Source organism: Coregonus clupeaformis, chromosome 20 (assembly GCF_020615455.1).
Source record: "Coregonus clupeaformis isolate EN_2021a chromosome 20, ASM2061545v1, whole genome shotgun sequence".
In the NCBI taxonomy this organism is placed as follows: domain Eukaryota; kingdom Metazoa; phylum Chordata; class Actinopteri; order Salmoniformes; family Salmonidae; genus Coregonus; species Coregonus clupeaformis.
The window spans coordinates 13,202,550-13,217,668 of record NC_059211.1 but is presented as its reverse complement, the minus strand read 5'-3'; the positions used below and the strand labels follow the sequence as shown (position 1 = coordinate 13,217,668).

Sequence of the window (15,119 nt, the reverse complement as noted above, 5' to 3'; positions counted from 1 at the left end):
CAACAACGGATGCCAAAGGACCACCTTTTTGTGTTGGTGCACTCTTAGAAAAAATAGTTCCAAAAGGGTTCTTCAGCTGTCCCCATAGGACAGGGATCATCAACTAGAGTCAGCCGCGGGCTGATTTTTTCTTGAATGAATGGTCGAGGGCCAGAACATAGTTACAAATAACTTGTAGACTGCAAATTGACCGCAAGAAGCCCAAACAGATCATATTTGACTAAAACATAATAATTTCAAACCTTGCTTACATTTCATAAATATTTTGCTCCGAAAACTTGGGGGGACAAATAAAACCACCCGCTGGCTGATTTCGAGTTGGGGAACACTGCCATAGGAGAATACTCGTCGGTTCCAGGGAGAACCCTTTTTGTTCCATCTAGAACAATTTTGGGTTCCATGTAGAACCTTCTGTGGAAAGGGTCCTACATGAAACCCAAAAGGGTTCTACCTGGAACCAAAAAGGGTTCTTCAATGGGTTCTATGGGGACAGCTGAAGGAGCATTTTAGGTACAAGATAACACCTTTTTTTCAAAGAGTGTGGGAGACCAGAGTCCTTTTTTGTGACAGAGGGTTTTGGTGAGAAAACTCTGGCTAGCTTGTCTCGCTAGTCGTCCATCGCTAGCTGATTAGCATAGGCATCTCAGACTTCAAACGCGGTGGCTGACATTTGAATGGCCCGGCAGAGAAACCCCTCTGGTGGGCTATTGTTGTGGCCGCCGGATGCGCTATTTGCCTGGGCGCTCGGGGAGAAGTGGGCACGCTGACAGACAACACTGGTGTTGTGTCGAAATCTGATTCTTGTTTACTTACAGGTTGCTATGGGAGCCTGGTGGTGCAGAGAGAGAGTTAGTGAGTGAGTGAGGGAGGGAGGGAGGGAGGGAGGGAGGGAGGGAGGGAGGGAGGGAGGGAGGGAGGGAGGAGGGAGGGAGGGAGGGAGGGAGGGAGGGAGGGAGGGAGGAGGGAGTGAGTGAGTGAGAGAGAGAGAGAGAGAGAGAGAGAGAGAGAGAGAGAGAGAGAGAGAGAGAGAGAGAGAGAGAGAGGTGATGCCATTGGGAGTTAGATGGATGTAAGCCAGTCAGCAGTCAGCTGAAACGACATAATACGAGTTTGATATGTTTAAAAAATAATATAATGATGAACCTTGTATTGTGTTTTAGTTTAAATGAAAAGCCTAAATCCTGTACCCCCAAAGCTCTACAGCAAATTTGATATGTGACATATTCAGTCAACTAGATACTAATCAATCCTTAATTGTATCAACAGAATGAGGAATAATACGTATCAGTTAAACTCAGCTGGAGCAGAGAGAGAGAGAGAGAAACACTTTGGCTTTGACAAGGAGCACCTGTCGAAGTGTGTTTGGTTAGGGCTGAGTGTATTAGTCTGTGTGTAAGCTTCTATGTGAGCTGGATCCGGGTTGTGTGTGTGTTTGTGTGTGTGTGTGTGTGTGTGTGTAGGGCCGGCCCCATACATAAGCGATATAAGCGGTCGCTTAGGGCCCCTGGCCGCTAAGGGGCCCCAGACCCAAATGTCAGTCAGGGTCTCAACTTACTGTTGAGAGTTAGAATAGTAGAATACACAAGGTGAAATTTCAAAATGTGGCTGTTTGTGCCTTAGCAGTTTTCCTCTTGTTATGTCAGCCACTGACAGTCACTCAATTAGCCCATGTCATCTAACATGTTTTAAATTGGTAAATTAATCTAGCCAGCTATCTAAACTTGTAGTAATCATGGCCGAATTACCAACAGGGCACGAATGGCACGTGCCCAGGGGCCCTGACCTCCAGGGGGCCCCCATTGATTTTGTTAGTCACTCTTACTCAGATATCATATTATTAACATGGCAAAAAACAGCAACATTTTCTCTATGCCCCATGCTAAAATGAGTAGAATTACAGGAAATCAACTTTCAAACTTAACATTTTCTCTCCGTCAAGACAGGGGACACTAAAATGTTTTGCACACGAGGAGGGGGGGCCCGCCCAGGAGGAGGGGGGGCCCGCCCAACCAAATGTAGCTTAGGGCCCCCAAAAGGCTGTGTGTCTGTCAGGGCTCTGCACAGACCTTTCAGGGGGCAGGTGCTCAAAATGAAAAAAGGGCACCCCCCCATTCATAACATACCAAATGTCTGTGTAAAATGTAATGAAAACTTTGAGCATAGGCCTATTTATTTCTACACACTCATCATCACAAATTGTAAGCAAGCTAGTTACAGTGCTTCCCAAATACATGATTGACATTGGGAAAAGAGGGTGGGCTATCAGCTGATCATTGATGTTGATGATTGATGTAAATCTGCTAGTTAGCTAGCTCGATTTATTTTACTGATTGTGATTTATCTTCAATGCTCACATCAAATAACTTCTAATATAATATTTATAATCTTCTAACTCATGATATATGGCTGGCTGGCTAGTGGCTTGTGTGTCTATTTTAGTATGATAGTTAGGTTAGCTAGAGTGTAGACTACTTGTGTTGCTGCTGACCTGACATACATGTGCAACTCCTCTGTCTTTCTGCCTCTCTCTGCTGCGCGTATCAGCCAACCAGACAGACTATTGATGATGATGTACTAAATCAAGTGTCATCAAGTGTTAATCAAGTGTTATGCTGCTGTGGCAGTACAGTTGATATTTCAACTAGGTAGCTAGCTACACACACTTGACCGGTGACCGCATCTCTCAAGTCATGCATGTTTGGACAGCGGGCGCATGCAAACTTTGTACAGGGCAGATTGGGGAAAAGGCGCAACCGGGCACTTGCGAGCTTCGTACAGGGCAGATCAACAGGCGCAACCAACGGACGGGATGGGGGGTGGCGAACTTGATGACAACACGACAACTTGCGGGCAGTGGGTTCCGAACAACAATTACAAAAAATGTATATAAAAAAAATATTCTGGGAGTAATTATACCACAAAAGGGCACTTTGGCGACTGGAAGGGCAAAGTGGCATGTGCACGTGCCTGGTGTGTGTGTGTGTGTGTGTGTGTGTGTGTGTGTGTGTGTGTGTGTGTGTGTGTGTGTGTGTGTGTGTGTGTGTGTGTGTGTGTGTGTGTGTGTGTGTGTGTGTGTGTGTGTGTGTGTGTGTGTGTGTGTGTGTGTGTGTGTGTGTGTGTGTGTGTGTGTGTCTGTGTGTGTGTGTGTCTGTGTGTGTGTGTTGTTGAATCAGGGATGTGTGCTCACATTGTATGTGCGTTGGATCAGGGGAGGATGTACAGTATCTCACAAAAGTGAGTACATCCCTCACATTTTTGTAAATATTTGAGTATATCTTTTCATGTGACAACACTGAAGAAATGACACTTTGCTACAATGTAAAGTAGTGAGTGTACAGCTTGTATAACAGTGTAAATTTGCTGTCCCCTCAAAATAACACAACACACAGCCATTAATGTCTAAACCGCTGGCAACAAAAGTGAGTACACCCCTAAGTGAAAATGTCCAAATTGGGCCCAAAGTGTCAATATTTTGTGTGACCACCATCATTTTCCAGCACTGCCTTAACCCTCTTGGGCATGGAGTTCACCAGAGCTTCACAGGTTGCCACTGGAGTCCTCTTCCACTCCTCCATGACGACATCACGGAGCTGGTGGATGTTAGAGACCTTGCACTCCTCCACCTTCCGTTTGAGGATGCCCCACAGATGCTCAATAGGGTTTAGGTCTGGAGACATACTTGACCAGTCCATCACCTTTACCCTCAGCTTCTTTAGCAAGGCAGTGGTCTTCTTGGAGGTGTGTTTGGGGTCGTTGTCATGTTGGAATACTGCCCTGCGGCCCAGTCTCCGAAGGGAGGGGATCATGCTCTGCTTCAGTATGTCACAGTACATGTTGACATTCATGGTTCCCTCAATGAACTGTAGCTCCCTAGTGCCGGCAGCACTCATGCAGCCCCAGACCATGACACTCCCACCACCATGCTTGACTGTAGGCAAGACACACTTGTCTTTGTACTCCTCACCTGGTTGCCGCCACACACACTTGACACCATCTGAACCAAATAAGTTTATCTTGGTCTCATCAGACCACAGGACATGGTTCCAGTAATCCATGTCCTTAGTCTGCTTGTCTTCAGCAAACTGTTTGCGGGCTTTCTTGTGCATCATCTTTAGAAGAGGCTTCCTTCTGGGACAACAGCCATGCAGACCAATTTGATGCAGTATGCAGCGTATGGTCTGAGTACTGACAGGCTGACCCCCCACCCCTTCAACCTCTGCAGCAATGCTGGCAGCACTCATACGTCTATTTCCCAAAGACAACCTCTGGATATGACGCTGAGCACGTGCACTCAACTTCTTTGGTCGACCACGGCGAGGCCTGTTCTGAGTGGAACCTGTCCTGTTAAACCGCTGTATGGTCTTGGCCACCGTGCTGCAGCTCAGTTTCAGGATCTTGGCAATCTTCTTATAGCCCAGGCCATCTTTATGTAGAGCAACAATTATTTTTTTCTGATCCTCAGGGAGTTCTTTGCCATGAGGTGGCATGTTGAACTTCCAGTGACCAGTATGAGGGAGCGTGAGAGCGATGACACCAAATTTAACACACCTGCTCCCCATTCACACCTGAGACCTTGTAACACTAACGAGTCACATTACACCGGGGAGGGAAAATGGCTAATTGGGCCCAATTTGGACATTTTCACTTAGGTGTGTACTCACTTTTGTTGCCAGCGGTTTAGACATTAATGGCTGTGTGTTGAGTTATTTTGAGGGGACAGCAAATTTACACTGTTATGCAAGCTGTACACTCACTACTTTACATTGTAGCAAAGTGTCATTTCTTCAGTGTTGTCACATGAAAAGATATACTCAAATATTTACAAAAATGTGAGGGGTGTACTGTGTGTATATTAGCCAGCACATGTTAGTTCAGAATTGCTGTACATGTGCTAACCTTTGCACGTTGCATGTCTGTTACAGTTAAAAATGTGTGTGCGTGTGTGAGTGAGTGCATGCATGCGTGCGAACACTAGGACTGGGTGCAGTAGAGATCCAGCACTTCCTGCCAACCCCCTCCACCCTACCATCACCCTGCCTCCCTCCCTCCCCTTGTCCGCTCTGCCCTACTCCGGGGCTGCTGCCTTGTCAGTCAGGCCAGTTTCCAGGCCAGGCCAGGCAGCCAGTGAGGCAGGGAGAGAGGCAGCAGGGAGGGAGAGCGGGGAGGGAGGGTTGACGCGTGTGTCAGAGAGGCGCTCTCCCACATTCCCCCGGCGGCTGGCAACAGGCCGGCTGCAGAGGGGGGTTCGCCTCGTTCTCACGACCTCTCAGGTTCCTGCGCTCATCTGGGAGCTATTCATTTCCTGCCAGAAAACAGCCTTCCCTTGCAACTGCAGGAGGGGCGCGAGGGGAGGGAGGGGTGAGGAGGGGAGGTGGAGGGGGGGTTTGGCTTCAAAATGAGTCCAGGGCTTGGTACAGCAAGCCCTGGGCTTAAATCATAAAGCTCTTGCTTGTCTGGGCTGCAATCAAAGACAGCCCAAGTGACGGGCCGAGGGAGAAAAGGGGAATGAGAGAGAGAGAGAGAGAGAGAGAGAGAGAGAGAGAGAGAGAGAGAGAGAGAGAGAGAGAGAGAGAGAGAGAGAGAGAGAGAGAGAGAGAGAGAGAGAGAGAGAGAGAGAGAGAGAGAGAGAGAGAGATCACACCATATGGTAGCACTTAGGAGCCAAGGAGGAAGCAGGGTATTTTTTTTTTTTTGCATGCTCGTGGAGTGTGGGAAAAGTTAATGGACACGCATGGCAGCTAACCCCCGGTCGTGTTGTGACATGTGTGCGGTCAGTCCGCCAGTGCGGCCACTGCACTTGGTAATCGGAGAGCCTCGTAAAGCTGTTATCTGGGGGGCTGATGATGATTGGGGGAGGGAGAGGAAGGGAGGAGGAGGGGGGGGCAGCTGGGTGTCGTCCGGGTTGCACCACGTGCCTCCCAGACGGCCCACATCCAGCTGTGGCCCTGGGCTAGGACAGGAAATGGGCTGTGGACATGGGACGTTGTGGGAACGTTGTGTGTAACGGTGTGTGTGTGTGTGTGTGGGACCTCTGGCTCACAGGGACTGACTCTCCCCAAACTCCCCGTACCTCTCACCCGCTTCGGCCCCTCTGGACACGCAGGCCTGTCCTGTTTCCAACGTCCAACAAACACATGGTTTTAATCGCGCAGCCCCGGCCCTGTAAAAGGTGTGATGGAAATTCAAAATGATGGCACTTAGCCACACTTTCTGCCTCTTAGCAGATTGGTAATTGCAAACACCTGCGGTTCCCCCTTGAAATGGCCACACTTGAATAGCTGGAGGCGGCACACACCTGGGCAGAACGCTACCGCTGTGGCAGCAGTGTTTAGCATGTCTTCCCTCTATTACTTCTTAGCATCAAGGTGTTCCTTAGAAGTAAGCAATTACACAAAGGAAGCAGTACAGCGGTTGCTCACTGCACTCTCTGCCCAGAGATACACTATGTATACAAAAGTATGTGGACACCCCTTCAAATTAGTGGATTCGACTATTTCAGCTACACCCGTTGCTGACAGGTGTATAAAATCGAGCACACAGCTATACAATCTCCATAGACAAACATTGGCAGTAGAATGGCCTTACTGAAGAGCTCAGTGATTTGTCAACGTAACACCGTCATAGAATGCAACCTTTCCAACAAGTCAGTTCGTCAAATTTCTGCCCTGCGAGTGCTGCCCCGGTCAACTGTAAGTGCTGTTATTGTGAATTGGAAACGTCTAGGAGCAACAACGGCTCAGCTGCGAAGTGGTAGGCCACACAAGCTCACAGAACGGGACCGTCTGTCCTCTATTGCAACACTCTCTACCGAGTTCCAAACTGCCTCTGGAAGCAACGTCATCACAAGAACTGTTCGTCGGGAGCTTCATGAAATGGGTTTCAATGTCCTAGCAGCCTAAGATCACCAAGCGCAATGCAAAACGTCGGCTGGAGTGGTGTAAGCTCACTGCCATTGGACTCTGGAGCAGTGGAAATGCGTTCTCTGGAGTGATGAATGACGCTTCACCATCTGGCAGTCCGATGGATGAATCAAGGTTTGGCGGATGCCAGGAGAACGCTATCTGCCCCAATGCATAGTGCCAACTGTACATTTTGGTGGAGGAGTTATAATGGTCTGGGGCTGTTTTTCAAGGTTCGGGCTAGGCCCCTTAGTTCCAGTGAAGATATATCTTAATGCTACAGCATACAATGACATTCTAGAAGATTCTGTGCTTCCAACTTTGTGGCAACATTTTGGGGAAGGCCCTTTCCTTTTTCAGCATGACAATGCCCCCGAGCACAAAGCGAGGTCCATACAGAAATGGTTTGTCGAGATCGGTGTGGAAGAACTTGACTGGCCGGCACAGAGCCCTGACCTCAACCCCATCGAAAACATTTGGGATAAATTGCAATGCAGACTGCAAGCCAGGCCTACTCGCCCAACATCAGTGCCCGATCTCACTAATACTCTTGTGGCTGAATGGAAGCAAGTACCCGCAGCAATGTTCCAACATCTAGTGGAAAGCCTTTCCAGAAGAGTGGAGGCTGTTATAGCAGCAAAGAGGGGACCAACTCCATATTAATGTCCCTGATTTTGGAATGAGATGTTCGACGAGCAGGTGTCCACATACTTTTGGTCATGTAGTGTATGTGCCACTGACTAAGTAAAAGCAACATGCAGAGTACATTCCACCACATTGCCTTTAAAGTAAGTGGTGTCAGAACGGCCCATTGGGCATGAGACAAACTCCTGATTCTGTAGCGTGAGGCAACTTGATGTACTAGTACACCCCCTGGACAGGACACTAGTTACAATTCCTCTGCTGAAGGTTCTTTTTAAAACACTACTTGAAGTGCTTAAAATGTAGACTATATTGCGATCTGCATCTTTTGTGGGAAATGTAAGCTTGTTTAGGGATCACATAAGAGGTTACTGGTCAATTTCATGTACAGCCGACTGACATCAAATCATAGATAAACAAATGTAATCTACCGTGCCATCTTTTTATATTCTGTGTTATGAAGTCCTCCTTAAGCCATTACAGATGTTTCAATCTTCTCCATTTAACACACTGAGTGAGGCACTTACCGTAGAAAGGTACAGGTATCTTTTCCATCAAGTCTCTGCCATGCATCTATGCTGGTGTACCATAAATTCTCCGTTGTCCTGGGAATATAATAATATAGCCCTATTATAAGTATAGCCTATGAATTAATATCTTGCATTTCAACCAAGGACCATATACTTACTTGCATGACAGGGATTTACGTGGTTGATATCTGGTAGTAACCATTGATCAATACTACCCCAATCAGGTTGCACTTCCTTCCTGTGTTGCTAGATGGCGCACGTGACTTCTAAAAATCCTTGAACCAAAAGTTAAAATGAGCCGTCCCTCTTCAAAACAGTATTTTGTGTCAAAATTTCGACTCACATATATTTGACATATTGTCAACAATAGTCTCATCTGATTATGTGGATAAAATAACATTCGTTGGTGATACACAAATTAAAATAACAATACATTTTTATTCAAGGTTCATTAGCCACTGATGACATTAACAGCGGGAGAGATGTTGATGTAACTAATTAAAAGTTAGCCTACAAATAATATTATTCAAGGACAAAAACTTCCATATTATCTTGAATATATGTGATCTGTGAGAAATGTTATTGAAAGTAATTTCTAGGAATATATTTTTATCAAACTGGTATTCCCTTCAGGCCTAAAGGGTATATTTTCTCATTATTTCACACAATATTCAGTGTTGTTTCCCCCTCTCCTCACCTCTCCTGTCCTGTCTCGCATCTCACCGAGCAACATCTGGAATCGGATACACCTGGCCGACTCTGGTTCAAATCAGGCTCGTTTCTTATTGAAAGAAGCCAGAAGCAACGGTCTTTGTGCGATGGCATTTTACGCATTATCTTTGTGTATCAAATGAAATGCCCCACTTCATAGTCTATGACACTTCTAAGCAAGTGTTGGTGCGTAAAATTATCTACTTTTACGCAACATAAGACTAAATTGTGATCCATTCCTGGAGCAACAAGTGCATGTGTGTAGTTTACATATGGTTGAATGTGCATGGGTTTTGCGCGTAGCAGAATATATCAATGATTTTCGTCTGCCAATTATGCACAACTCAATATCAAATATGACTTTTACGCAAACCTATGGGTAGAATATGACAGCCATTTTCTCTTATAAAATGTATAAAATATTATTCTCAAGTGTATCTACGCTATACAGCTCAAAACAAATGTTAAGAATTAGGTAAACCATTATTTGGTGATCAGGTTTCTGAAGAGAAAATCATAGCAGATGTTTTTCAATATCTTTAAAAATTTATTTGTCTTCCAAAACGAAGAATTACGTCAAGGGCATTCAACATATCTTTGGCATCACACAGTAAAAAAGACACCTCGAATATAAAATGCAGTGAACAGACTTCAACAATACAAATCTCATTCCAATATGAACTTCACTCCCTCATAAGCTATACAAATATAGTGCATAATCTTTTCATCTTAACGCATTGAAAGTACAAAAACAAAATCCAAACAAATGTTTTGTAACATTGAACAAAGATCGAACTAAGTGTCATTAGAAAATTATATTCAATAGGTCCTTTTTTTGCTCTACCAGGGTCGCCACACTGAGTCCGAGTTGCCTGTTGGTGCACCAGGGGACACCGCCGCTGGAACAGGCGTGTTGACCTGGTTCGCGTACACGGGGATAACCGGACCGTTGGGAGCAAAAGCTGCGTTGGGGATGAGGAAGGCGAATTGTCCGTCTGTGGCAGGTACGAGCTGGAAACCGCCGTATACTTTAGTGGCTTCTGGTGACATGCTCTGGGGAGAGCCACCTTTACAAGGCAGGGGCATCACGTTGCCTTGGGGAGAAGAGTTGGGCATCTGTACCATGGACTGGCCGAAGGAGGGGTGGGGAGGCCCGGCTGAGATCTGGTGCTGCGTGGGGTAGTTCATAGCGTTGATCTGCGTCATGCAGCTGGCCAAGTGACCGAGAAGCCGCGTCCTGACCTCGGTGTTAACCCCCTCGCAGGTGGACAGGAACCGGGTGACTTCATTCGTGCACTCGCTGAATCCAGCTCTGTATTTCCCCAGCACGGTGGGATCAGTGTTCAAAGCAGCTGTGGGAGAAAGAGAGAACATTATAAACCACTGAGAGTAACGAGTATAATGATGACAATTTAAGTTCCAAACATGAACATTGCTCAAACTAAAAATATACATTCCAAGGCTCACCTAAATTGGCTATTACTGTGCTATCGTAGTCTATACAATTGCTACATTCAGAGACAATATGGGAGAGAGGATGTGGGCCAAGTCTGTAACCTGACTACCGCGTTCTTATCATTATCTAATCCGCAGACGGAAGTCTGGAAGAAATCATCCCGGGTATTCACCGAGCAGCTACAGCCACTTACCAGTCATTTGAGCTCTCTGGAGGTTCCGGAGATGTTTCACCGTCATCTCCAGGATGTCTGCCTTTTCAAGTTTTGAGTGTCTAGAGCTCTGTAATATGAAGAGACACATTATTAGGATTGAAGAATGTCTTATGTAAATTGCATTAGGCGTTAATGTTTTCAATAAAGTTAATATATTATTGTGATGGTAATAATTAATTTGTTATGAGAGTAATAACAGAATACTTACATCTTTTTTGAGCGCATCCAGGATAAGTGTTTTCAACTGTCCCAAGCTTTCGTTGATTCTGGCTCTTCTCCTCTTCTCCATGATAGGTTTGGATGACTAAAGAAAATAAATAAAAGAAATTGTTAGAATGGTGGGACTTGCTCAAGGTAGATGAATGGTTCATGTTTCGCTATACCAGCCCGTGCGTAATTTTGGAGTGACGGAGAGAATATCGGCATTGGTCAAATGCTTTGACCGACTACTAACCTTCCTGTGCTCGGAAGCCGTCTTGGGTTTATCAGGTGTCGTGTTCATGCTGGCTGGGGTAGCAGCAACCGGAGAGGATGAGTTTTTTTCCATCATATCGGCAGGCATCTTCTGTCCGTCTGAAATATCCCTCCCACACCTGCAACGGCAACTCGGTATTACAGTCCACTGTTGGTGGGTATTGACAAGCAGTCGGCACTTCTTCACAGTACCCTCTTATAAAATTCCAAATTCCAGAGGAACAAAATCCTTTCTGTGTGGTAGTGCACCTATGCGCGAGAGACAAGTGTCCCCAAGTGAGCGGCAGGCTGAATTATGTCACGGAGTCGAAAGATCACTGTCTGCCAACGGACGCTGCGTCTGTGTAGAATGTAAAGGCACTTCGTGTTGGTCTTATTTATATCTGGGACTGCACGCGAACGGCTCGTGTGAAACTTCCCAAACTTTCTTTCCCACAGTAACTTTCTACCAATCAGCGTGAGGGACACGCGGCCCGAGGGGAGGATGGCTCGTGGTAGGCGCTCTTCCATTGGTTGTTTGGCGTTTGAGCGGGCGGCCAATGGCGCGCGGCCGGGTTTAGGGCACAACCGGGACTGCCTTCAATCATTCCGTTTACATATTAACACTTGAGCCCCTGACTACCAGCACAGAGTGCAGGGCTGACTTGACTTGGCATGCTGATCCCCAACTTTCAGGCAATACGCACAGGAGGGGAAAATTCTACACAAGAAAATAGTGGCTATAGCACCCAATAGTACTATACAAACAATGCACTTTTCCACATAGCCTACTTGTATTATACTTCCACATACTTGTGGACTAAAAGCCAGTAAATGTGCATTTTCACAGAAAATGGAAATAGCATACCCTACATAATTTATGCAATGCTTCAAGAAACTAAATGTAGTGTTCTTAATTACAGTGTAGGCCTAATTAAGTAGGCTTGTTAGGCTATAATGTAATAACCATGTATTCTTACAGTTTATATGATTTGAAGTAAACTTGGGGAAAGAACCTGGCTTCTCCTCTTAGATTTCCCTGTGTTGCAGTAAGGCTGAGAACTACAACCTTGATCAAGTTTACACTGTGTGAGTTCAAAAATCAACTCAACTCTAACCTGTCAAGATTGGAGCAGTATTTCTTTAATGCGCCCCAACGCTGTACAAATTTGGCATTTTGACATCTGTCGGCATGCGAGCGCTATTGTGAATGTGGAGCACGTGCCAGGATGTTTTATGAGCGCAGTGGTTGAGGTTTGGCTGCCGGGCTAGGGGTGGCGGTGGTGGTTTACATTACAGGGAAGGTAAATAGCAGCTGCTGTTTTAAAAGCCTGGGAAAACCACGCCTACCGAGAGCTCGATCGGGCTTATCGGAATGCGAGCCAGAGCAGAGATATTTCTGAGTGAGAGCACACGATTAGAGCAATGCCTTGCCTGCATTGCCTTTGGTCGGACAGCAGTTAGGCTACTCATTGAATTTCAGGTCATAATTACATTTCCTTATCCTTATCAGAGAGACAGACGCAAGCTCGAGCTGTAATTTTAATGGTTAGGATAATTGCCCCCACACAGATAGTATTAACACATACATTTAGTAATTCCCAAGTTATTACACTTTAAATACAGGCTGACCATTATACAAACATAGTTAGGCTATTTGAAGTGAATATAGCCTACACTTTATCCAGTCATGGGATGTCAAGAAAAGTGTGCGCGAAGCCGGCTATAGCCTACTGAAGTTTTGAAAAGAAAAGTTTAGAAGTCCAAAATGTTTTATTATATCAGTGTCTAAAAATCATAAAGTCAATATTTTCAACATTTACACAATAATTATGTTCTGTGCCTCATGCAATAATAATAGCATACAGCTGTTAACGACAGACAGGCAGGGTTTGTGTGTGCTCTGCTCTCTCTGTCAGCCCGGGGCGTGCGCGCTCCTCAGCGGGCTCCTCTGGTTGTCTGGTGTGCGGAGTGATCTCCAGCTGCTGCAGAACCCCGCGACACGTGGCGCGCAAGCGACGGGGGAAGGCGCTGCTGCGGGATGTTGTTCGCGGCTGCCTGCAAGATCAAGAATTTGATAGGCTCAGCAGAGAGCGTTGCCTAGGAGCACTCCAGCTGTAAATTTTCACAGACACCTAAATCAAATGATACGCATAAAATTCGATACTTTCGAAAATTGAATATATGGCCACGGCGCATCCAATTTAAGCAATTATGTTTTGTGCCTAATTGCGCAAGTATTCCTTTTTGGTAGGGTTCTAAATATGATGGTGTACAATTAGTGAATAGAAATAATAACATGTCAAAACAAAGTTTATTAGTTGCATACACCAGTGGTGTAGTGGAGGGTATACGCAGGTGTACGACATACACCCACTTATTTTTCCTTGGGCATTGTATATTCACTTCTTAACCCCCACTGATATGTACCAAAGTAGTGTAGTGGAGGTATACACCGTTTCAATTAATAAGGCTGATGGAACAGATCCGAATGTTTAGCTTAAAATGTTGATAAACTATTATTTCTTCACATTTTAGGCACAGCAATGTACAGACGGCGGTAGGCCGGCGTGAAGGTTCCAAAATGCCATTTGCGGGAAAACGCCGTTCTGAAATGTGCACTGCACATGCCAGCGGTTTCATGGACAGAGATGTAAATATCCGTTAGAAAGAGTCGGGATTTAAATATGCAACAACTATCATGGGTTGCTAATATGTCTAGGATATTGCCTTTGGCTGCTACAATGAAAGGAGTTAAAAAAATGGGGGAAAAAATGGAACAGGAGAAAGTATATGAGTAAGTCTTTATGAATATAATTGCCTCCAAGTTTCTATGGTGGGATTTTGGTGATAGGCTACATTCAAGTAAGGTAAGACGTGCCTCATAATATGAAGTAAAACGTCCAGGTTTCAAACAATGAAGGAATAGAAAAAACATAGGGATGCTAATGATAGGCCTAAGCAGTGGCGATTTTAGCATGTAAATCTTGGTGGGGCAAACCCAAAAATATGTTTTGATGCATGCCAGCAAAGCCACTACACAACACAACACAACACTAAACAATACATTAATTGCACTATAATGGTGACAAACGGTGCACACAAACTGTTAGGGCCTACATAAAGCTGTCCCAACAGCAGAGCTTTCTTTTCAGCACCATGGAGTGAATCCTTACCACTGCGACACCTGGCTATCAGCAGAGCCTTGTCTGGCAGCGAAACAGTTCATTCAGCCTCATTTACTGCCTTTAAAAAAAAACATTGCTGATATGGCTGACTTGCTTAAACAAATGTGGTTAGTACTAACAATTGAGATGTACAAACTATGGCATAAGGGGACGACAAGCGGATAAGAGGCAATCCGTAATTTCGATTAAGACATTAATGAGCGAGCTAGGACGGACGTAGTCAATATAACTATTTGTTGAGCACTTTTGAAATGTACAGCAACAGAATTCATAACATGGGCCGTTCTTACAGTATTCTCCCTGTACACCAAGTCATAACCATAGGATAAATAAAGGGGGCATATAAGCAGACAATGAAAGCTCCTACAATATTCAATGATGACATTTCTATGAAACAGGCTATAGGCTACATGTGCACCACCAAGTCAGAACAGTAGGCTAAGTTAAGAGGGGGAAAGGGACCAAATTATTAGGGTGAGGCACATGGGCTACTAACAGCTTACTACACAACATACACTTAGTATTACTTTCTTAGCTACAGTATACATATCTCCCTGGCATATTACATAATTTATGCAGCAGCATACAATACATTTTTGGACTCACCTTGTTGTGCTGTGCTCACTTGAACAGGAAGGTGGTGTGGCGGTCCTTGTGGGCAAATTTTGGCATCAAACTTTGTCATCAAAGTCTGGCATTCCCTGGATTTATGGTGCTTTCAAGACAACTGGGAACCTTGAAAAAAAACAAAGTTGAATCATGAAGTCAGTGATGTTCAGGTCAGAGCTCTAGAAAGAGGCCTGAGTTCCCGACTTGGAATTCCGAGTTGGATGACAATTCAATACGTATTTTCCCAGTTGGAGCTAGTTTTTTTTATCGAGTTCCCAGTTATCATGAACTGACTGAAGTCTGAGATTTCCCAGTTCCGAGTTTCCAGTTGTTTTGAACGTGGCAGAAGTCATGCTGGATTGACAGCATGGCCAATGCATTCAAACTTTTCTGCCCATGGTGTTGAATGTTTGGAAA

At 45.2% G+C, this 15,119-nt stretch overlaps 1 protein-coding gene across 1 annotated transcript; it reads right to left on the bottom strand.

Moving 5' to 3' along the window:
* Positions 1-9,306: 9,306 nt before the first annotated feature.
* her6 (hairy-related 6) lies at positions 9,307-11,290 on the bottom strand. Its single transcript, XM_041838573.2, has 4 exons — positions 10,907-11,290; positions 10,661-10,756; positions 10,432-10,519; positions 9,307-10,134 (listed from the first exon to the last, which is right to left on the bottom strand). The coding sequence occupies exons 1-4, from the start codon at positions 11,012-11,014 to the stop codon at positions 9,623-9,625; spliced, it is 804 nt and encodes a 267-aa protein (XP_041694507.1). The 5' UTR covers positions 11,015-11,290; the 3' UTR covers positions 9,307-9,622.
* Positions 11,291-15,119: the final 3,829 nt, after the last annotated feature.